This window comes from Cydia amplana, chromosome 8 (genome assembly GCF_948474715.1).
Source record: "Cydia amplana chromosome 8, ilCydAmpl1.1, whole genome shotgun sequence".
Taxonomy (NCBI): Eukaryota; Metazoa; Arthropoda; class Insecta; order Lepidoptera; family Tortricidae; genus Cydia; species Cydia amplana.
In genome coordinates this window covers 14455467-14472260 of record NC_086076.1, presented here as the reverse complement: position 1 = coordinate 14472260, position 16794 = coordinate 14455467, and the positions used below count along the sequence as shown (strand labels likewise).

Below are 16794 nucleotides of genomic sequence, written 5' to 3'. Positions count from 1 at the left end.
GCCCTTAGATTATGTAAATGACTTCATAAAAAACATACCGGCGGACGCTCAATACTTACTACCTTGTTTTCGCGTAATTGAAATCAGTTAATTATCATTAACATCGACAAACCGATGGATGTTATAAATAAAGTTGTTCACACTGAGTCATAGCTCTTTAGACGACGGGAGTGATACCGGTTTCCGAATGGCTGCTTGTAGCACAAATGCTAGAACGTTTAATGTCAATCATGAGCATTTTCGTTTGGATTACCTAAAGGTTGAAGATGCGCCGCGTGGCACCAACGACCGGCCTGCGACCTGCGGTGATCTTCACTCTTAACGATGATGTAAATATACTCCGATGCGACTGCTACGGCATTTCCAATAAACTATTCATTGAAATCTTGCGAACGTGCCTGTGTCACGTTTATTCATATGTCCAGTCGCCATCAGATATATCGGAGCGGCCGAGGTGTTCACAATATCTGAACACGCACTCTAACGCCTTGACAACAGAGGCGTGTTCATATATTTGTGAGCGCCTTGACCGCTTGATATGTATATCTGATGGCGACTGTACATATTATAAAATTATTGCGTAACTTATGCGCTCGCTAGGTGCCTTTTTACAAATTGAAAGATTTTTGTTTTGCTTAAAAGAAAGATTAACGAGTTGAAGGTACATTTACATAAGTTGCCGTTTGTAGTTTTTTGCCCTCAAGGTCAACATGACCTCATAGTGGAATTTATAGTTGTATATTAAGTAAATTAAATAAGTCTGTTGGTGTTCAGGTCTGCGCGTCATTCAGTGCATTTCTTGAACTAACAAAGATTCTTTTTCAGAAGAAAATATTGCGATGCTGTGAGTTTTGTAGGAACTGCAATACATAACTAAAACGTTGAAGTTGAATACTATTTTAGTTTTCACGTTACCTACTTGTATTTATGTTACGTGATTTCCAATTCTTTAAGCATCAATATCATCATATTAGCTTCATATAATATTAGGCAAATGCATAAGACTGAGGAAATACCATTTGAATAATTATGTTCGTGAGGCAATCGTTCTTATTCTCACGCGAGACATCGGGCGAAGCTCGATTTCTTTGCCCCATTCACCTATTACTAGGTCGAATTGTATTAGGTTCACAATGTAGGGGAGTCGGACAGTCGTGTTACCCAGTGTTTGCCATCGGCGGACGTTATCGTGATCACCTTTCGCAACGCCGAACGTTTTCCACGACAACTGTACTCGGTGTTTGTTTATTTGGAAATTCTAATTGCAGTTTTAATGAACCACTATATTTTAATGACTTGACAAGGACGATATCCGATTACCAATGTTAAATATTTGGATTTGATGTATGCAAACTTGAACAGCGTTGTTAGATTTATAGTTGCGACAAAAAGTTATAACACTTAGAACTCAAAGATGACCGCTTATAAAAATATACTGCCGTTAACCTCCAAAGAGACACACCCCGAGAATTGAAAATATATTAATTGTAGGTATATGTTAATTCATTAATTCACTAACTTCTGTTGACATTAACCAAGACATTTTGGATAATGGTTTATGCAATAATTTCTATGATATTTTCTACATACGATTTATGACAAAATATCTCCGATTACCGCAACTATCTAACCAGCAACGACCTTCGCAAGTGCAATACGATATACAACTTTACATTAATTGGCAGTTAAAATGCCTGCGCATAATGAAGCGTTGATTTAACTACGACAACCGGCCCTCACGTAACGTACTTAATACCCATTGTTGACTTGTCGTAGTAACCTATAAACGCTCGATTGATATTATGAGTGGTCAATATCAAAGGTCAAAGAGCTCCCTAGCCACTTTCACTATCGTATAGCGAGTCTGAAGAGGCGACGGCCGCTAGGCGGATGCACGCGACCTTCGTCAGTTTGCCCAGGTACTTAGCGCCTAGATTAGCGTTCGAAGTTCGGAGAGTGTGTGACATAACCCGATGGCGTCACCTCCACCTTGACACAATAACGACATAAACATAAACTGTCAATATTACTCCCGCATTCCCTTTGTGACTTATGAATCTTGTGTCATATCTGTAAAAATGCCAAAATATGCTTAAAATATGCTTTGGAAGTTTTTCGAATTAACGGTGTATAAAGTTGTTGACACATTGATATAAACTTGGATGTTACATTATAATACGGCAGACGTGAAATCGCGACTTACAACGCAATAAATATGTAAATGTTGCTGGCAATATCATAACCTACCTAATATAGTTATAGACATACTGAATATCGACAGATAGCAGAGTTAGTTTTTATTATTGAAAACTAAGAGTTTGTTATCCATTTCCATACCAGATGTACCTATGCTCATTTTATACGATTATTAGATACTACTTACAAATTATATTACAAGTTCGTAAAAACACACTTCGATCGGTATTAACTGTGATAAGATATAGACGTAAATTTATATAGCATTAAAACGTCTTCCAATGAAATAAATACCTAATAAATGACATGAACATGCACAAGATCCGCTTTATTTATGCATACATGACTTGTTAGTCTTGTATGCATATCATAAAGATGCGGAATATGTGATAGGTTCGCGTGATATAAATAATATGATGAGACTATGGGCCTGATTCGGATTTTGTAATAGACATCATTTGTTTAGATATATTTTAGACATCGCCAAGATACGATAATGATATGTTTAAGATCTAACCTGTCAAATTTGACATTTCCGCGATTCTGGAGATACCTACCTACTCTTGAACGATTTCCACAAGATATTACTTAGAGATCTAATTCACATCTAATAGATATCTTATGGCTCCTCTACACGATGGGCCAGCGCCGGCCACTCCAAGGGACGCATTTATGCGTTAGAGGGAGCAAGTGATATTGCTATCTCATTCTCGCATGGCTGCGTCCCTTGGAGTGGCCGGCGCTGGCCCATCGTGTAGAGGAGCTCTTACACGATCTATCGTAAAAGTGACATTGGTTGCCCAAATTGCGCTGCAAAAGAGAACTAGTTGAAATTCTAAACTATAACGTATCTAGAATGGATCTCGTACGTGTCGTCTCTTGTGAATATCTTGAAGTTCGAATACGGCAGTATGCTCAGGCGTAGCGTCACGAGGAAAACTCATTCCTTCGTTGCCGTGACTAGATTACTGGAGATCAGTCTCTAGTCTCGTAAAACAATATAGTATATTCTCCCTTTTAATAACCAACAGACATCATCATCATCAATTTATCACTGTGCCTATTAATTAAATCGTGTCAAGGAAAGGAGTGTATGTCACCAATGTATTATAATAATTAGTTATTAACCTTTTTCTACTCCCGTACTTTTATTTGTCATTTAAAGAGTCGCACACACCTTTAAACCCCTCTCTTATAGTTGTCAAGACAAGTCTTTAGTCTATTCCCCAAAAAAGTATTTGTGCATACACGCAGTATCTTTTTGGCACTTTTACGATACTTCGTGTAATCACCACTTAAAAAATATTGTATGGAATACATTGTTGCCAACCTAATTTTAATTGTCATTTCTGACAGATGAGTGAACCATAGACATGTTTTGGTTAATCATCATCATCATCATCAGTTTTCATCTTTATAGGGCTGTATCTCCTAAACCGTGCGTCGTAGCGCAAAAATAATCAAATTTTCGTTCCCCTTTGAAACCCGTAAGTAATATTTAAAAAACACAAAAAAACTAAAAAAAAAAAAAAGAAAGAAAAATGTTTATGGGTTGTATCTCCTAAACCGTGCGTCGTAGCGCAAAAATAATAAAATGTTCATTCCTCTGTAAGAAACCCCTAATTAATATTTAAAAAAAAACACAAAAGAGAAATAAAAAAACAAAAAAAAACTTTATAATGCTGTATCTCCTAAACCGTGCGTCGTAGCGCAAAAATAATCAAATTTTCGTTCCCCTTTGGATACCGTAAGTAATATTTAAAAAACACGAAAAACAAAAAAAAATTAAAAAAAAGAAAGAAAAATGTTTATGGGTTGTATCTTCTAAACCGTGCGTCGTAGCGCAAAAATAATAAAATGTTCATCCCTCTGTAAGAAACTCCTAATTGATATTAAAAAAAAAATACAAAAAAGAAATAAAAAGAAAAACAAAAAAAAAACTTTATAATGCTGTATCTCCTAAACCTTGCGTCGTAGCGCAAAAATAATCAAATTTTCGTTCCCCTTTGAAACCTGTAAGTAATATTTAAAAACCACGAAAAACAAAAAAAAAATTAAAAAAATAAAGAAAAATGTTTATGGGTTGTATCTCCTCAACCGTGCGTCGTAGCGCAAAAATAATAAAATGTTCATTCCTCTGTAAGAAACCCCTAATTAATATTTAAAAAAAAAATATATATATATATATATATATATATAGGTATATATAGGGCTGTGGGCTGTATCTCCTAAACCGTGCATCGTAGCGCAAAAATAATAACTGAACACACAACACGCACTGAACAACCTATCATATTAGGAAATTAAACAATCATCATCATCCATTTTTATTATTATTTCATTGCATTTCAAAGTAAGTGCTTGGTCGTAGAAAAAGTATTGTATGCAACGTTGTTTAACTGAGTCAAAAAATACTCGTGGCGTCTTTATTAACAATTTTCGGCTTCGCCTCAAATTGTTACTCACGCCACTCGCCTTTTTTGACCCCTCTTAAACAACGGTTGCATAAAATACTATTAATGAACGCATAATTCCAAAATCATGAGCTTTGTATCAAGCAGTCAGATAATACAATAATGAGACATAATTTACTTTCGCATCATGTTAAATTTGACTTGTATCTGTTTGAAAAAACAACTTACAAGTCAACTTAGTGATATTTGTCATATTCTTAGATAATTTATCTAATATCCACGCAGTCATAAATATCATAACTTCAATAATGACATTTGTGGTCTCTGCTTAGAACAAAAGTGTTTTTAATTGACATTCCGAAATCATAACAAAAGTGTTCTTGGGCAAAATCGGAAAGTTCCCTTATAAATGCTTGGGCGGAACAAAGATAAATATTTCACATTTGAAATAGTTCAATACGAACGGTACCGAATATTCCGAATATCTAATAGAAACAACAACAGATAAAGCCTTAGCTATATAATATTCACTATCCTATTCAAATTCACTCGAAAGGTTTAAGTTTAACATAGTCCACTGGAGCGCGCGCGATATACAATAGCTTTTGCCCGCGACTTCATCCGCGTGGAGTTTTAATTTAGGTAAGTACCTTATTTTTGATCCAATCTGCTTTTTATCGATTCCCCGTACAAACTTCGGGTGAAAAGGGGGGTTTTCACCCCTTAAAGGATGACTTCTGGGAGTTCTGGGATAAAAACTACCTTATGTCCTTCCCGGGACTCAAACTGTCTCTATAGCAAATTTTAACTAAATCGGTTAAGCGGTTTAAGCGTGAAGAGGTAACAGACAGTCAGACACACTTTCGCATTTATAATATTAGTATATATTCCGCGACCAAGCTTTGGATGTAAATGTTTGGATTTCTGTGCCAAACCATTATTGTTAGCGAAATTCGCCGTTTAAAAATGATAAAAGATCCTTTCAAATGCTTCCTCGTTTACGGGCCAGTAGCGTAAATAGTTTTGATGTGTGGTATGTGGTGGATGCGAGGTTCGTGTGGCGGATCGGCGGGTTAACCGCATTTTGGGCCAGCCCAGTCGCATGCTTGTATAAGGTCCGATAAACGGATCAGCATACAATATCCTTAGTGCGTTTTTCTTTCGAATGACAAAGCAGTCCGCCGAGACAGGTACGCACATCGCATCCTAATGCAGAGCTATTTATATGGACCTCACGCGACGTGAAACATTTTAATACTCTGACAAAGGTCTTTGATTTCAGATAACTGAACTTTTGTCCAATTAAAAACAGATAGAACTTAATTGATTTAAGAATATTCAACTAAGTGGAACTTTTTTGTAAATTGCACATAAATTAATTAGAAATAGTATTAATACTCTGGTCGACTGTGCGTGAAATGAAAAAAGCATGTATTTTATTTGAATGAAATAAATTCAATTAAACAAATTTAATACTAATCAAAATCATTTATTTAATTTAGTTGCTTTCGCTGAAGTTACACAAGTTCTCTGCAGCAGCAGCAAAACAGGTTTTTTGTAGGCTAACAAAGCGAAATAGTTCCTAACTCGGACCAAACCGCAAAACTTCTGCGACGTGATGAGTAAAGTGAAATGGGATTATGTTATAAATAATATTGTACCTATATACATGATTTTATATAGCAATAGGTAGGAAAAAAACTGTATTATGTTCATACTGTAACTTATTAAAGGGCCTTTCTACTCATATATATATTGCCGGATAACAATTGATTCAAACGAAAGCTAATACACACTGTAAATCAGTATTTTTCCTAAAGACATTCACTATACGTGACCACATGTCAAAGTTGAACCCTCTTCAGTCTGTACTGTACCCCAGTCTGCCGTGCGTTCTACCCATAGAAGGTTAGCATCCTATAGAAGTGGTCTACGCGTGCCTCCGTGAGGGACAAAACATACGCAATGCGACGCTATGATTGGTCGAATTTATTTGTTGCCCACCATAATCCATACTAATTTATGGTGGGGAATAAAAAAAAATGTGAGACTGTGACAAGAACAAACAATAATAGCGCTTTCCCTGCAACTCCTACTGAAAGATACATAAGACTATCCCGTTCTATCAGTTATCCCCACCACTCATGCCCAATTCAGTTTAATACTAGATTCATGGCTCAACCGAAGACTCGATTGTCTATTTTCTGAACTAGGTTCAAGCGGTACTTAACAGTCTTGCAATTTTCATGCTTCACGGAGTGTCCAATATAACATTTTGTATCAGTGTTACGTGTTACCTGCCTAAAATACCTAGTTACACTTGTGACTATAGTCTATTCCAACTGCAGCATTTCAATTTCGTTTGAACTGCACTACAACTGCAGATATTTTAATCTAATGCTAATTGAAGTAACATAAAAACATAATTGTTAGACAAATTGATATTGTGATTTCGCTTTTCTTTTAGGTATTTCTTACACCATATAGGTATAGGTACATAGGCCATATTCGAACTTTAAGATACGTCAAATACTAGAGATTGAAACGATATGGAATGGATATGTCAGTGTCAAACAAGTGTCAAAAGTGACGTTTCTTCAAACAAACGCGTCACTTTTGACACTTGTTTGACACTGACATACCCAATCCATATCGTTTCTATATCTAGTATTTGACGTATCTTAAAGTTCGAATATGGCTGTTAGTACCTTTAGTACCTGTAACCAGGCATATAGTATTTTTATTAATATTTACACAGTGCTATTAGTATTATGATATCGCAGCGGCGAAGGTTTTCATAAATATCGTGTTTCACTTTGCATGTTCAGAATATTTTTCAGCACCTTGGCTGCTCCGATATAAATGATGGCGACTGTACCATAAAAACCCGTTTTCAGTTAATATGCTATTTCACTAGTTCTAACTAGTTTTCCTAAATGCCTTGGTGAAGACTAAACACTTAACACGCATCGTGACGGGGTATCTTAGCGCAAATGTAGTCACATGATGCAATCACATTTAAACAAAACAGAAAATATACCTACTGAAGATAATTTAAGTAAACCTGACACAAGGATCTCACACAATGTAAATTTGACATACTTTTATTCCATTTCGCATGTGGCACACGCGTAAGTTGATGTTATCCGCGAAAAAAGAATAATTCGCCTGCATGTCTTGTGTCTCAATTTCTTTTTAGCTCGTGAAATGCGATAAGTCAGTAACATATTTTTCCACTTGACACCTCCAAAGCTGGTGACACAATAACCACAGGAGGTTTAAAACGACCCTTACTTATTCGTAAAGTTAACATGTTTAACACGTCTCAAATAATGTAGATAAGGTACCTACATAGAGTGAACTATGTGAATTCACAAATTGTATTAGTTTTCCGATTCATGCGTATTTAAATAATTAAGCCATAAAGAGATTTATGCTCTACTATGTATTTTTATTGAAAGTGACCTATGTTCATGGAGAATCAATGCCCACAATTTTGCTAGGTACCTACAGAGAGGCCGGGAGCGGTTTATAGCGATATAAAATAAATCAAAACAAGAAAATAAGAAAACTTTTTATTTCTTGCTTGAACGGTCCAGTAACTTGAATAACAGGATAATATATCTTTTTTTTATATTCCTTAACATCAACTAAGTACCTCCAAGATAATTTAATTTGCCTTCAAATACAAAAATTACAAAATCACCGGAAGTTTTTGCTCTTTAAAAACTTCATAGGAAAATGAAGTTTTTGATGGCACTCCCACATTGACACATAGTAATTATCACACTTTATCAGACTAAAACATTACCAATAAACCGACAATTTATGATTCATTTATTTCGGTTTTTTTTTTATCGCAAAAAAAACTTACAGGGTATTTACATATTTATGTTCCGCCAAACTGAGGACAGTTTGTTGGCGGATAAAGCGCTCTCTATCCTTTTGTGTTCTACCCACTTAACTTACATACTTATACCTAATACATTACTTAACTAGAGTTATGCCATACAAACAATATACCATTACTACTCACTACTATTATCATACAAATCTAAAAGTTTTGCTTGCATCTTTTTCTTAAATAGTTAAGTAGTTAAGTGGTTTTATGTTTGATTAAATACCCGAAGAAAAATACATCCTTACTATAATATCTTCTATAGGTACCAACTAAGAGAAGCACAGCCTAAACTGCCACTGGAGATATTAATATAACCATATAGGAATTTGAAACATACTTCCACGAGTATTAAAATGGGGCATTATCTATGAAAAGGGACCTTATTGTCGATGGCGCTTACGCCGCATAGTGTCGCGCGGCATTGTATTTACATCGGAGCATCGTTAATAATGGCGTAAGCGCCATCGACAATAAGTTCCGTTTTCATAGATAACGTCACAAATACTCTTCAAATTTTTTAGAGCTCTATTAAGAAAAGATTTTATGAAATTCGACCCCTAGGGTGGTATTCTACGCGGACCAAGTAATAAAAACCGGATATAAGGTTTATCCAATTTTTCACGCATACAAGTGTACAAGTGTTTCTACACAAAACATTTATATTTATTTTACGAGCAGTTAAATTTCAGCAACCGCAGGACCTCGAAAGTCTAGAATGACATCATAAAAGCACTCCTAAACAATGATATTTAGACATCGATTGAGTAAATGCCCAACCCAAGAAGGCAGTTGAGTAATCCTGACGACTCAGCGAGGCATATATAATCAATATATTATACAAACTGTTTCTCATCAGGTCGTAAGGTCATAAGGTAGAAATATTGACTGTTGACAATTTTTAACAATCCATTTAATGCTGAGTTTGAACGTCTCGGATATGTTTATTTTGAAATGCAAAAGTAAGCCTTAAGGGGTCACTGATTAAAGGGGCCAACTGGTTACCAGTCCGCCGGGTGATAAATAATATTTTCTTTTCGCAACTTTTCTATTAAATCGAAACTGAATGTCGTTAGGTTGAAGTTCAGCGGCAGTCTCATCGCTTTATTCAATTTATTGTGCTCTTTGTCGCTTCACAGTGGCTAGATGGCTTCGTCTTTTAACCTTTTAACCGCCAGCAATTTTTGATCGAGCGTACTCGTGTCGCCACCGACAGTAATTGTACCACGCAGAGTAAGGTTGGCATACTTACGGGAGTTATAAATGTGCTGTGAAAACCAAATCAGATCTTTGTATAATATATTCTTGTAATTGCCTATTCAAATTAGACATTATCCCTTACCATGATTCTCGGCATCCCACATAAAAATACGGCGCACACTCGTAAACTCGAGCGCCTACCGCTATTATTTAGCAAAGTAGCAATTTAATGAAACGCCTCGTGCTCGTGGAATAAAACGTTTCCTTGATGTTGTTTTGTTTGTTCATCACTTAACTGTTGATGTTACGCTATTAAGTTACACGTGTTTCATTCGATTCATTGGTTTATGTAAACAAACAGTTTTCGTGTAAATAAGCAATTATCATGTTCCTTCATTTATTAAGTCTATGTATACCTATAGATAGGTACCTCTTAAGTCGGTCCGAGCCTCATTCATTATCATTATTTTGAGCAAAAATAAAATATTGCTAACTTGCGACCACTCTGACGTTTGAAACCTGCCATCGGCGGCGACGTTTCCAAATGAGCTATTTTTTTACTTCAGTAATAAAATAAGCAAAAAATCATGTTAAATTGAATTTTTTCTTACATCTAAGTTCTAAAGTGGACCTTCTATTTATTTACATTTTTATTGTTACAGGCATCGTTGGCTTTGGTACTAGCTAGCGAGCAAGCTGCAAGTGAAACTAATACGAACAGTACGAAAACGTCGGCATCAGTCGGGCGGAATGGCCGGCAATACTACGGCCCCGTCGACCAGGGCCACAACGAGGTAGTCGTCGACATCGAGGACGACGAGAAGACGCAGTACTATGAAACCAATTATGATACTAGTAAGCACCTTTTTTTAATTAATTTAAAAATAGATAACAACAACATAGTTTCGGAGAGTAACTGACCGAAAATAGTAATTACGAGTAGGTCACAAGGGAGCAAAATGACATACGGCGAGGTCGGGTCGTACATTCAATCCTAAACGAAGCGAAGCTACCTTGTGACACTTACTGGTTTTCACATCACCTATGAGGTAGTTATGATGTTTAAAATATTATTTAAGCAAAATAAAAAATATGTGTAAAAAAATGATAAAATAGAAACAGAAAAGTTTTACTTTGATCCCTCCTAGCAGGAAAGAAAAGTGCCACTTTAATCCCGCCTAGCAGGGAGGATAAAGCCATTTTTCAAATTGGTGATGTAAAAAGGATGAGGAGGAGAGGAATGACAGATCATTGATACAAAACAAATTTGAAGAGCAGTCTTCTTGTGCGATGATTGCGTAAATCACTGAAAGACTTTTAAACTATCCCATAGAAGTTTTCCTAAAGTACAATGTATAGCTGCAGTCAGCATCAAATAAACATTGACCGCCGAATGTGAATAAATAAGTGTTGCAAGGCATTAGGCCACTATCTATTTGAGCTTGTCTGTACCATCGCGCATCGCCTCCAACAAACGTTCGTATGATTATTTTCCTACTTCTATGTGCAGTGGTTTTTTATCAGGCGTATATATTGATTCACCTTCGATTAGTATTTTTTCAAATTGCTCCTTGCACAAATAGGTTCTCCTGAATCCGACAAAAATACTTATTTGATTTACAATGGGGTAAAGATGTTTAAACTCTCATGCTAATATTGATAACCGAGCAAAAGCAGTGGCTCCAGTCACACCTAGAGTATAATAATATAATCAAATCAATCTAATTATTTAATAATCGCCTAGAATTTTTACTCCTAGCACAGTACCTACAATAAAACGTTACAGATAGTCCCTTTCCTACAGCCGTTTTAATAGTTAGTAGCTGTCAAACGGTGGGTAAAATATCCGTGCGTAACGAAACCCTGTTAGCGGTCTCCGCGGTATTCGGAAAACAAGATCCGTTCTAGACTAGAAAACGATACGATATGTACTAGATACGTTGTAGTTTAAATTTCAACTAGTTCTCTTTTGCAGCTCAATTCGGGCGACAAATGTCACTTTTACGTTAAAATAGGTATGGTAATAATATCTTGTGGAAATCGTTCAAGAGTATTTCCAGAATCGCACAAATGTCAAATTTGACAGGTTAGATCTAAAAAATATCGTTGTCGTATCTAAGTGATGTCTAATAAACATCTAATAGATGTCTAGTTCAAAATCAGAATCGGGCCCAGAATCATTAACGAGGCCTAGCTCACGTAATGCAATCTACTGGGGATAAATTCGGTACACGGCGGGAAGAAGTTGATAACTCGAGATATTTTACTGAAGAAATTTGAACTTAAAATTAAATTGCATAAGGTTCAAATTTCTTCCATTTTTTCCCGCGAGTTATCAACTTCTTCCCGCCGTGTACGGAATTAATTGTCGTCCAACTTTACTTAACCTTCATTAATTATTTCGATGTAGTCACGTTCACATTGCATGAGGTAAGAAATTAATTGTTTTGATGCTTTTTGTGCTAATTACTTAATAGATATTTAACATACGACGACCACATTATGACAAATACTTTATGGCCATTTAATCTGCCAACTGTTGCTCTTCAGTATTCAGTCATTCATTGCCTTCATAGGTACCTTTACATAATAATTCTGATCAGCTATGTACCCTGTAAGGGCACTGCAACTTAATAAAACACTAAACTAATAAAACACACTATGAAACAACAATTGATTCATCAACATCAACATACCTACGTAACTTACTAACTACATAGTAAAAAAATACTTTGCAGCAAAACTGCTTCGAAGCAAAAAAAAATTTAACCTTTTTTTTAAGAAGGTTCATACATTATGGAAATACTATAACGCTACCGAAATCGCAAAACGAATACAACAAAATTAATAATTACATAAGACTTTAGTTTTTCAAAATGCAGTTTCAATAAAGATTAAGAAAACCAAAAATATAAAGCGAAGCAATAAATAAATAAATTGTCATCCTTGACCTTGAGATCTAGTTTTACTGCCATGGTCCTAAAGGATCAAAAGTGGCTTTTATGTGGACTCGTCCGAAAATCCCGAGCTCGGGCGTTAAATGTCCGGGAAAATCAAGAGTAGGGACTTTCGTTTCCGCCCTTTATTGAGAGTGGTTATTGAATTCGAATAGGTACTTTAGTGTAGTATCTAGAAACGAACTTAAACTATTTTTAAGTACAAGCAATTAAAAGATGTAGAGCATTTCTAATTAACGAAACAACATTCTTGATGGACATAAATGTTGCATAAGTATAAGTAATAAGTGAAAAAGGTTATTAATTTAAAAAAAAATAGATAAATAAATATTCTTATATAATCCTGACCGAATTTTTAGTCATTTTATTGTTTTTTTTTTTACAATTATTTTTTCTGCTCTATACAGCACAACCAAGATGAACCCACGATTTGTAACCACCTCACCTATATGTAAAGTTAATTAAATATTTACCAAGGCCTCCAGTGACCTCTTCAATAGCCGCTAGGCCACTCGACCAGGGCGTCACGCGTCCTATTTCTTGAGTATATATTTTTTTAAAGGCTAGTCGCCATTGATCTTACTTTATAAGTGCACATTCTATCCGGTGATCTCGACAGGTATTTTGGTATATCGAGAGTGTGCTGCCATCTTTATACAACAACCGCCACAAGCTTAGTTGCAAGTAGAAATTATAAATAAATTCTATCTTATTCCAGGCGCATACGGTTTCGGTTACGACGTGGGCCCGAACGGGCAGTTCCACCACGAGAACCGCGGCCCCGACGGCGTCACGTACGGCTGCTACGGTTATGTGGACCCGGATGGCGTGCTGCGCGCCACGCACTACGTCGCCGACAGCCATGGCTACCGCGTCATAGAACCCGAGAAACCCGTCGAGGTGTTCCCGGACGAGAAACACGAGTATGACGAAAAGTGAGTATCTATGAATGTAAATAAACAGCAATGAAGCATTACATGGCTACGTGGACCCGTACGGCGTTCTGCGCATAGGCATCAGGCGTGGCCAAAGAGACAAATACATGCCACCATGACAATTTTGGTGTCTAGCCATAGTATACCTTGTGCACTCGTATTTGCGTCATTTGACACATGACACTGACAACAGCAATAGAACGTAAAATATCTTGCACATCGAAATTACAAAGGAAGACAATTGCACTGCGAACGTTTACGTTCTATGTCTTTGATTTTTAAATTAGGGTTTAGGGTTGGCCAGACACCACCGTTATAAATCGGTAGTCGTCTAAGTAAATCGATATAAATTTTTAATTTTAGGTCGCAACAATTCAATTCAATTCAATGTTTTATTCATAAAATATACATTTTACACGTCAATTTTTTAAACATTATTAAATTTAGGTAAATTTTGATGTAAATCATTCATATTACAATAGTTATTAGGTATTTATGACTAAGCATTATTAAATTTATTATATCTTCTTATTATTATTTATTAACCATATAATTCTAGCTTTATTTAAATCTGAAATAAAATTCATTAAACGTCACAATTCGATACCTCAGTCTAGGTGCCATTCAATCGTAATCGCTTGCTGTGACTATCGAGTTGGGTTAGTTACATCTCTACACCGTGTTTTTTTTGATTTCCGTTAATTTCAAGGGTGCATTCCTGAGCTTAAATCAAGTAACTTTCTCAAAGACACCGATATTCTAATTAACTCCATTTCAGAAATAATCACTAATTTATTTTTTTCCTATAAGGCCTCTACAAGCGTGTACACTTGCCTTAGGGCCGGTTTGCATATTGATTAGTGTTTAGAATGAGTTCATACATTTGCTACTAAACTTAGGTACAATCTCGGTCGATCGATGTTCGAAATGACATTGATATGTCACAGATTTCAATTGTTTGGTTGAGTTAAATGTAATTCCCGTGTTACAACAACGCAAAATTTTTATTTTTGAAAAATAACTATACCATTTAGTTCTCTTAAACGTACTTAACCATACCCCGAAGTTAACGGAATTCAATAAAAACACGGTGTATATACCTACGTCAGTCATAATGTGTCAAAAGACGCAAATAAAAATAATTCCATTATAGTTGCCGCGCACCGCTACGGAACGGACGCTTGCTCGCGCTTGCGCCACCTAGATGTCAATTTTTTTTTAACTCTTATAGTGTAGGTATCCTCATCCGTAGAATGCTGGTGAGGTCTTCACTGAGATTATTTGATTATCGGCTTTATAATTATTTGAGATACCTATAAGTCGGGATATGTATGGAGAAGAAGTTTTTCTTCTACGGAATGTAGGAATCTTGCTTAGGTACTTCTTACAACGCAAGTGTTCTCTTCAAGTCTCAGCCCGTAGAAATTCAAATAAATTAACTGTCCCTTTGTTCCTACAAATAAGGAAAAGTGTCGCTCAGTAGCTTTGCCTTCGTTTCAGTCCTCTGATGGAAATTTAGCCTGGGATCACTTTTAAATTTAAGATATTTCACCTGTATTTAAATACACTTAATTTACAGAACATAATATTAAATGGCTTTAAATTAAAATTGTAGAAAATGCAACGACACAAGTTCAACAAAAAGGTTGCAATTTCCATTTGTCTATAAAATTGTCACGTACAATAAATAAAAGCGAGCAATCAGAGCCCCCGGCTGCCAGATGACAATACTAAATCAACTGAACTGGAATTCAGTTAATATCGGCGCTGGTTTAGTATTAATAAAAGTATATCATTTGTTTGTTATAATTATAAGTTATAAAATTGCTTAAGATTTCTGTAGTAGTTGAGTTACTTTTTGTTATAAGCATTAAAATGCAATCTTTTCTATAAAATAAAATACAAGTTTATATTTTGTTTTTGAGATTATCATTAATTAAAGGACGTCGTAAACGTATTTGAGTAATGAATCAGAGTTTAGGGTAAGCATTTTATTGGAATAAGGATTTCTAACTAAGACAGGCAACATTAGCCTTTATGGCTTGACCTCACATAAGGATTTACCGAGCTCTTATCTGATTCGCTGCAGTTTATAAGTTTTTGGCAAAAATTTCATTTTTGGTACAAGCTTTTATCGCTGACTGTACTTTTCTTACGACAGACAACTAATACTAATCGAGACAATTCTAAAAACCCCTAACACAATTAGGTTGCGTTGTTTCATCACAGAGTTCCTATGGCCACCTCCTGTCTCCATCATCAGATCAGCTCGATGGTACCATAATATTGCATTGTCACCCGACTTACATGTGTATGCAAAATTTCAGCTCAATCGTGAACCGGTAAGTGGATCAAATTTAACTTGCAAGATTCCATTACATACCTATAGTTAGTTACATACAGGTGGACCTAATAAAAGCTTGTTAAAAATTGCACTCACTTAGACATTTCGAGACAGTTCTAAGTATATTTCCTCTGTTAGATTTGTTAACATCAAAAACTGAACACAAATCCAAATAAATCACTTTAGTGAGTTGACTTTCATGAAAAATACCTATATCCAATTATCCACGTAAAAAAATACCAACATTCATGCAAATATATTTACGGGCGCCCACGCAAACGTTTTAATAACTAAATTCCGCAAGGAAATTCATATAGAAAACACTTCGTTAATATCAGCATAGCTCTGGCTATTTACCTACATACACTAGCATACAGATTGTCAAGATTACAGGATTTTGTCTCTTGGAGACCCTATACATCTCTAAGGATAATTTGATTAAATATAGTCTGTGCGGAAAGAGAAGAGTCGTGGAATGTATGGGGCCCAATACATTCCACGACTCTTCTCTTTCCGAACAGACTCTATTTATATTGTAATCTTTTAGTTATGACACTTAGAGACATTTACACCTCTAAATAATTTTAGACTATAGTTTTTGTATCAGTGTTTTTTTAATATTATTATTATAGTTTTTTTTTGTAAGTAATTCGACATTTAGAGACTTTATACATCTCTATGTAATACTTTAGTTTGATTTGATATTTGCGGCTTAGATGTATTTTCTATAATTGTTGATGTGTTTTTTTTTGTTTGTATGTAAATTCCATGTTGACGTGTATAAGTGCCCTTGTGGCCTATTTGCTGACTAAATGTTGATGTTTGATGATTAAATCATAAATAAATGGAA

At 35.5% G+C, this 16794-nt stretch overlaps 1 protein-coding gene across 1 annotated transcript in view; it reads left to right on the top strand.

Moving 5' to 3' along the window:
* LOC134650477 (uncharacterized) overlaps nt 1-16794 on the top strand; it is a 50191-nt gene that overhangs the window by 14585 nt on the left and 18812 nt on the right. Inside the window, exons 2-3 of the mRNA XM_063505430.1 lie at nt 10371-10563; nt 13384-13600. Of these exons, the coding sequence (XP_063361500.1) occupies nt 10371-10563; nt 13384-13600 (410 nt within the window). The remainder of the gene's footprint in view (nt 1-10370; nt 10564-13383; nt 13601-16794) is intronic.